General features: G+C 53.6%; 1 protein-coding gene across 2 annotated transcripts; it reads right to left on the bottom strand.

The window, feature by feature from the left end:
• Positions 1-2,583: 2,583 nt before the first annotated feature.
• Positions 2,584-6,870, bottom strand: Castor1 (cytosolic arginine sensor for mTORC1 subunit 1). Of its 2 annotated transcripts, none has more exons than XM_021176756.2 (9): positions 6,671-6,870; positions 6,083-6,153; positions 4,682-4,866; positions 4,467-4,599; positions 4,168-4,291; positions 3,710-3,823; positions 3,462-3,544; positions 3,276-3,370; positions 2,584-3,129 (listed from the first exon to the last, which is right to left on the bottom strand). In XM_021176756.2, exons 1-9 carry the CDS (start codon positions 6,781-6,783, stop codon positions 3,061-3,063), a joined length of 987 nt encoding a protein of 328 aa, XP_021032415.1. In that variant the 5' UTR covers positions 6,784-6,870; the 3' UTR covers positions 2,584-3,060. The 2 variants fall into 2 exon arrangements, with proteins under 2 accessions (XP_021032415.1, XP_021032416.1); XM_021176757.2 differs by having other exon boundaries at positions 6,083-6,147.
• Positions 6,871-8,210: the final 1,340 nt, after the last annotated feature.

Raw genomic sequence — 8,210 nt, 5'->3', positions numbered from 1 at the left:
CACACACACATACTCCCATGTTCATGCAAGCACACACACATACTCCCATGTTCATGCAAGCACACACACACACCAAGAAGGAAACTAAGGAAGAGCTTCAGATCACAGCAAGGTTGGGGGAGCTCAGCAAGGGAGAGGCCCTGGGAAGAGAGGAAGGGTGGAAGGAGAAGGAAAGATGCAGGAGGGAGGGAGGGACTGAGGGAGGGAGGGAGACACTCAGCCACCTCAGGAAAGTCAAGAGGTTCTCCAAAGTTGCATGCATAAGTGGGAGCCCCCACCCCACCCTGTCTTCCTAAGGAGAAGGAATTCAGCTGTGGGGCTGTGCTCCACAGGGGACATGTGGGGGACAACTCACAGGTACAGTGATAGGACAGGGAAACTGAGGCACTGGTCCCAGGAGACCAGGAAGAAGAACACCCAGAAAGTGCTGTAAGGCAATGGGGGAGGGAGGGACTGGAGAGTGGGTGGCATTTTGGGGTCTAGGTAGGAAGCTATACCCGCTTGCTTTGGGGCAGCAGGAAAGGAGACAGTGGGGGAGATGGTGGCAACAAGGAGAGCTGGAGCAGCAGGAGAGCCACAGGCCAGTACTTCCGTGGGATACAGGGTTCTGGAGAAAAGCAATAGGGGCAGAGGGCACGTTATCATGTAAGCACCAAAGAGATCCCCAGTACACACACACACACACACGCACACACACACACACACACACTCACACACACACACACACTCACACACATAGACTTACACACTCACATATACACACACTCACACACATACACTTACACACATATACACACACTCACACACACTCTCTCACACACACACACACACACACTCACACATACATACACACACATACATACACTCATACTCATGCACTCACATACACACACTCACACAAGTGCCCACACAAACACACACACACACATACTCACACACTTGCATATACATACACAAATACACACACTCACACAGCACCCACATCCACATGATGCCACAACTAACCCCCTAAAAAGAAGTTCTGGACACCCCTAGAACTGGCACTCATGGCTCAGAAACCCAACACCATAATCCTCTTGAGAAAGTGACACAGACAGGGGTCATTGCTCAATATCTTCACTCTATCCAGCCCAGGGTCAGGGAGGAGACAGGGCCAGACCTCGCGTGCCTGCCCACACAATTACGGTCACCAGCAGCAGACACCCGGCCACTAATGCAGACAGCTGGGATTACAAAGGGTCTTGCAAAATCTTACCCATCCTACAGGGCTCAGCCTAAAGTCAGTCTCTCTCTCTCTCTCTCTCTCTCTCTCTCTCTCTCTCTCTCCTGCCCCCCCCCCTTGGCCCAGACCCTTCTAGAATTCTATTTTGTTTTCTACTTTGTTATCCCTGTGTGGTGACCTTAAACAAGTCACTCTCTAGACTTCATTTCCCCCTATGCAAAATGAGGACAAGACTATCATGTGTGAATCAACAGCTCATCATTTTAACAGCCCTTCTTCCCCCAGAGGCCTGCACGGAGCTCAGTGAGAGAAGCAGCTTTCTGTGTGCTATGCAGCAGCACTAGCAACAGACAAATCCACCTCCTGCTCCTGCCTCCTGCTGAGCAGCCCTGGGTGTCCTGGCCCACCCCCAAGCCTGAGCTTGCACTATTTCCCTATTACAGGAGACATGACTTCTCCATCCCACTCCCAACCACAGACAACCTCCAAAGAAATGCTCCCTCCCAGGGTCCCGGAAGGAATTGATTCCTGCACATGGGGAAACTGAGGCCTCTCACCACGCACTCACCATGCCGGGCTGTGCTCTAGGCTCATCTGATCTGCAACCTGAGGCTCTAGCCTTGGGGGGATGTCCTTTGAGCCAGGTGGGCATACTGCCAGAAGACTGCCTGTGTGGTTGCTTTTCTAGGGACTCACTATGACCTGGGTACACAGAAGCCACACCCTCCTTCCCCTCCTGAACATGGGCGGGTCTGACCTGAAGGTACCTGATAATCTCCCAGGGCATGTGTGGGGCCCTGGCCTCTGCAATGGAGTCCTGATCTTACTGAGTGGAGGCCCCATGACAGAAAAATCCAGGCCCAGATGTGCCCAGGTACATAGCAGTAGAGGATAAGGAGGACTCCATCTGGGTTCTAGGGTCCCGTCTCCCCGAATAGCCCTGCACCTCAGCAGCAAAAGGCCTGGCTGGCCACTATTCCAAGTGTCATAAACTGTGTGACTTCTCTGTAAGAGGGGCATAAGCATTCAGGCAAGGCCCGTGGGAATGCAGACAGTAGCCTTGGAGAAAGGTGCTTTGAGACCTCCTGGATAGGTTCTCCAGGATCCAGCCAGGGGACTCTTAGGTAAGAGGGACAGGGGAATTTCTCCCAGTGTCGGGAACTCTCTAGGTTGTTCTGTAAGTAACTACGAATTAAGAGACGCTCTACTTTAGAGATGAACCACATGACTTAGTCACAAATGTGCTGGAGGCTTCAGTTCCTCATTTGTCACATACATAAACTGCTTGAAAAGCCAAGGATAGGGGACAAGTCTGGGAGAGACTAAGACCTGATGCCAGCTGTCACTCAGAACCAGAGGGCACAGCTCCACAAGTCTTTTATTTATATAAACAGTCATGAAAATAAAAGTGAGATTTAATTCTTCCTTCGGAGCCCCACGAAAGGAGCGCACTGCTGAACTCATCTGGCTAGGAAGGCAGGGCAGGCTGGAGGTCAGAGCCCGGCCCGAGAATGTGAGTCTTAGCCAGGGGAGAGGCAGCTCCAGCTGCAGGCAAGCAGGCACTGTGCATTGCTGAGGTCACATAGAAAATGTTGGGTCGGGGATCTAAGCCCCAAGCACCAAGGTATCTTCTGTGGGCAGGCATGGCCACGAGTCCCAGCTCCATACAGCTGACAGACAGACAGCAGAACCAGGCATGGCCACAAGTCCCAGCTCCATACAGCTGACAGACAGACAGCAGAACCAGGATCCCTTGGCAGGACCAGGGACTTGTTCTGAAGCTCTGGAACCCGGGGGCTTTACGGGAATGCTGGGAGTCTAGTGTTTCCCTATGGATCCTAGGAAGCCTGGCCTTCCTGCCTTCGCTGGAGAATATCAATGACACAACCGATCTCATCTTCAGGAACCTGGAGGGAGTGCACAGCATGAAACGCCAGGCTAACTCTGGCCAGGGATGCCCAACCCCCTAAACTAGCTGTGATGCTGCCCTTCCCGCCTCCCCCCAGGGACCTCAGTATGCTTGCTGGAACCTCCGTCCCAGCCAGGTCCTCACCAGCGCATGGTCAAAGTTGAATGTGCTGATGTAGTAAGCAGAGATGTCAACAGCCGCCAGGGGACCCGCGATCTGGGCCACAATCCCACATTCATCTGAGGGTTGGAGACACAGGTGGCTTACCTTAGATGCTGTGAAGACCCACAGGCTTGCCCTCCCCCCCCACAGGGAGTGAGTGGTCCTCACCGAAGCCCAGGGGCTGTCCCCCGATGCGCACCATCCTCCACAGCTCCCCAGAAGAACTGGTCAGCAGGAGGTCACTGGGGAACCTGGGGAAGCAGTGGGTGATGGGAAAGGCACTTCACGCACCCCCATCTAGCCTGACCCATAGGGGCACGTCCTGCTAACCTCGGAACCCGGCACCCCTCCTCCACCTTCCCTGAGGTTGGCTGAGGGTCTGTGGTTTACGGAGAATTAAGGAAGGAGTTACATACTTTTTCTGGATCTCTGCATCCATGACAATGGAGATGTACCCCTCGATGAGGGAGAAAGCGAAGAACGGAATGGACGTTGATTCAGGACCGCCGGAGGCCGCCTCCTTGGGGACACTGAAGAGAGATGATGACAGGGCACATTACCTGCTGAGCAGACCACAGAGGAGGAGCCAGAACAGACAGCTCTGGGAAGGCCCTTGAATCTCTACTTCATTGTGAGAGACCCCTGATTTCCTGAGGGATAAGCCTCAACGGCCAGAGGCCTTGGGCAGAGGGAGAGCCGGATTGGGAGTATATGGCTGGGAAGTGGTTCTGCCGACACCCCTGGCTGAGGCCTAACAGGCTGTCAGGAACCCTAAGGCACTGAGTGTGACACAGAGTAACAGAAGGGATGAGACAAAGGGCAGAGAGCAGGAAACAGTAGTGGGAGGCAGAGATCACGGGCACGCATGACCCACCTGTGGGAGTAGAAGAGGACATCGATGAGGGTGGTGGCGACAGCCGGCAGTGTCTCAGGGTCCAGTGTGAGGACACAAAAGCGGTTCTGAGGGCTCTGAATGGGATGCACCGTGGGACTGGGCCCTGCTCAGGAGACAGGGGCCACAAGGTTATCTTGGACTGGGGCGACCCCTGGTGGCAGATCAGGGAAAGGCTACCCCATCTCATACATTGAGAGTGTTTTGCACCCTTTTAAAAGACAAGCCCTCCCGTGGGAAAAGGTCCCACTTGAATTTGGGTGTTGGTGGGCAGACCTCACCGTGCTGGATTTGGGGAAAGCCATTGCTGGAATCGTCTCCAGTAACAGGCACAGGCTCTCCGCCTACTTCACGGTAGATTTGGAACTCCTGGGCCAGTGTGTGGATCACCACAGACAGGTCCTGCTCCCGTACCTGGGTCAAGGCAAAGGACAAATATTATGCAACACCAGGTCCCTCTGCTTATGACCTGCATCAGCACCTGCCCAAAACCCACCAGGATGAAGTCTGTCTGGTATGTGGACAACATCAGAACAGACACATGGTGTTCAGCCAGCGGGGCAATGACAGACCGGGCAATCTTGGTTACTCCAGCAGCCTGCACCACGGAGCCACTGTGAGATACGTTCATCACCAGCCATGTGGCTTCAGCCACTTGCAGGAACTCGGATGGGGGTAGCTCTGTGGGCAGGAGGCACATGCCTGGTTAGTCAGCTCTCTCTGCCTCTCAGTTTCTGTGTTTAAACCTTGCCCATCAGATCTGTTTCCTGACAGACTCGGAGCTCAGGGCTGGTTTCTATCGTTTCTACCTCGGTGTGCATCATGCGGGCATTCTCAGTGAGCATTACTACTCCAAACTCACAACTAGATTCAAGGCCCAGATTTTCCTTTTTCTTTCTTTCTTTCTTTCTTTCTTTCTTTCTTTCTTTCTTTCTTTCTTTCTTTCTTTCTTTCTTTCTTTTTCTTTCTTTCTCTCTTTCTCTCTCTCTCTTTCTCTCTCTCTCTCTCTCTTTCTTTCTTTCTTTCTTTCTTTCTTTCTTTCTTTCTACACCATTTTGCTGTGTGAGACAAGTGTGTTTTGGGGCGTTTTAATTGTTTGCTTTGAGACAGCGCCTTTACAATGTAGATTAAGCTGAGATTTAACTTAAACTGATTTTATTGCCACAGCCTCCTATGTGCTGGGATTACAAACACTGTTTAGTCTGGACTTCATGGGCTCCAAAGCACCAGCAGAGGGCGCCAGTGACCAACTGATGGGAAAGCTCCCTTGCTGACAGATTTCCTACAGAACAGGGAATCTAAGTCCTTAGGGAGGGAGGCTCGGCCAAACTCTAGGTGGCTAAGCTTGAGACTTCAGGCCTTAGAGGATGGGGCAAGCAGGCAGACATGGGAGCCAGAAGTCATTTCCCGGTCCCAGGCCTGAACAGGGACAAGGGCCAGCGTAGCTGTTGTTCACTCAGACTCAGCCAGGAGGCCCTGGACCCTGCTCTGGGCTTGCTGCCTGCCCCTGCATTCCTTTCCTAACTCTCAGATGCCTAGGCTTCCCAAGCCAGTAAGGGAGGGGCTGCCTTTCACTGGAGAGACAAGTCCAAGAAGAAATAATGTTCAGGGTAAAACAGCTGCAGGAACCCCCTTATTCTCCCCTAAAACTGTGAGACACCACCGCCACCCGTGCTGGCCTGGGACTCATATTCAGCTCCGTGTGGGTTTTAAGTTTATAAAACTCTCACAAATGTTGTCAAACGGTCACGACTCCATCCCACACAGGAGTACTTCGGTGAGTGATTGAAGATTTGAACCCGGACCTATATTCCTTTGGGGTCTAAGCTCTCTGGGAAGCCGGATCCCTCAACTTAGTAAGAATACTGCTTAGAGGCAAACAAGGACCCGTGCCGACCTTTCAAGCCCTCCTCGTCCACCATGAGAGTGTAGTCTTCCGGAGTCTCGGTCAGGCTGAAGAACCTGCACCTAGGACGGAAGGGGTGGGAAGACTTCAGCCCAGAGTGAATGGAATGGAGACAGCAAGGGAACTCCATTGCAGCAGCACCAAAGGACCCCCCACCAGGAGCCTTCCGGACCGGCACTCAGGCCTCACTCTCTTCCTCGGATCAATGAGTCCAGAGCCCATATTTGGGATCTCCCCTCCATTCCACAGAAGTGGAAGGCTTTGGGTCCCCCTGGACAACTCTCAAAAGTTAACGTGAGGCGTCTAGGAAGGGGCTACAGCCTGCCAAGGAACACATGCCCCCACTACATTGCCTACTCCAGGCAGTTTGCACCTTGACAAGCCCTGGGAGGGGGGCCCTCCGGGCCGGATAGGCGGCGTCCCAGAAAGGGTAAGGCCCAGGCTGAATGATGGCCAGAGTGGCTAGCGTCCCCACCCGGTACCCGCTGCTTCGCGGCGACTCTAGTCCTCCGCCCCTGGCCCAGAGGGGCAGAGGAGCCTCCACCCGCCCGACCTGCGCTCGTGAACCCGGGTGCGCACCGACTGCGACAGGGCAGGAAGAGCAGCTTGATGAGCGGGTGCGTGTAGAGCCAGAGGCCCGGACGGGCAATGCTCAGTACTCGCACCCGGTGCTCTAGGATGTGAAGTTCCATCGCAGATACCGCAGCCCCGGCCTGGCCGCCAGCGAGACCTAGGCAGGAGGCGATGCGGTGGCGCCGGGCTTAAAGAAGCACCGCCCGCTACCGGTCCGCCCAGCCAGGGATCCACACTTCGGCGGCCACGCCCCACAGCCACGGTGAAGTGGCCACGCCTCCTCCTGAGCCCTGCCTACCGAGCGCTGCGAGCTGCCTTCAAACTCTGCCAAAGCCACTCTTCTAGCCCTCACCCATCTGAGGCCTCCAGGACACGCCCCAGACACGCCCTTTCCGCTGGACGCCCGCTGTGTTGGGTTTGGGAACGTGCTGGAAGCTCCTGGTCCCCTCCCTGTCTATCCTCCAGGCTCGCACGTGGACTTTATGGTTAAAGCCACTAAAACGCGGAGCCTGGCGGTGATAAGTGTGCATCTTTAATCCCAGCACTAGGGAGGCAGAGGCAGGCAGATCTCTGTGAGTTCGAGGCCAGACTAGTCTACAGAGTGACTTCCAGGACAGCTAGAACTACACAGAAAAACCCTGTCTGGACTGTAGGAAGACTGGAAGCCGGGTTGGAGCTCTATTCAGGCCAGAGCCGTCCATAAATCTCCGGAGTGGGGAGGTTAGGCTGGAGACCCGCGAACAGCTGAGTGGAGCCTTATTATCTTCCTTTTATTGCCGGGGGTAGGGGGCAGGGACTGCAGGCTGACAAGAACAGTAAGGACTAAAGATCCCTAAGAATGGGGTGCCCAAGGTTGGCTTGATAGTACCTTGTCGTTGTTTCGACCACCAAAACCTGGCCTGTGTGGCAGTTTTTAGTCAAACAACGTCTGAAGTGGAGCGCCCCCACTGAGGGGAGGAACGGAAAAAGGGTCCTCCTCTCCTGCCTGAGCAACATAGTATGGACTCTGAATCTTTTTTTGTTGTTGTTTGTTTTCGAGACAGGGTTTCTCTGTAATAGCCCTGGCTGTCCTGGAACTCACTTTGAAGNCCTGGCTGGCCTTGAACTCAGAAANCCGCCTGCCTCTCCCTCCCGAGTGCTGGGATTAAAGGCGTGCACCACCACGCCCGGCCTTTTTTTTTTTTTTTTTAAGATTTATTTATTTATTATATGTAAGTACACTGTAGCTGTCTTCAGACACTCCAGAAGAGGGCGTCAGATCTTGTTACAGATGGTTGTGAGCCACCATGTGGTTGCTGGTATTTGAACTCCGGACCTTCAAAAGAGCAGTTGGGTGCTCTTACCCACTGAGCCATCTCACCAGCCCCTGAATCTTTTTTTAAATTTTATTTATTATTGTATGTAAGTATACTGTGTCTTCAGACACACCAGAAGAGGGCTTCAGAACTCATTTCGGATGGTTGTGAGCCACCATGTGGTTGCTGGGATTTGAACTCTTAACTGCTGAGCGCTTACCCCTAGACTCTGAATCTTACTCCAGGGACAA

Source organism: Mus caroli, chromosome 11 (genome assembly GCF_900094665.2).
Source record: "Mus caroli chromosome 11, CAROLI_EIJ_v1.1, whole genome shotgun sequence".
Taxonomy (NCBI): Eukaryota; Metazoa; Chordata; class Mammalia; order Rodentia; family Muridae; genus Mus; species Mus caroli.
This window is presented reverse-complemented; position numbering and strand designations above follow the sequence as displayed.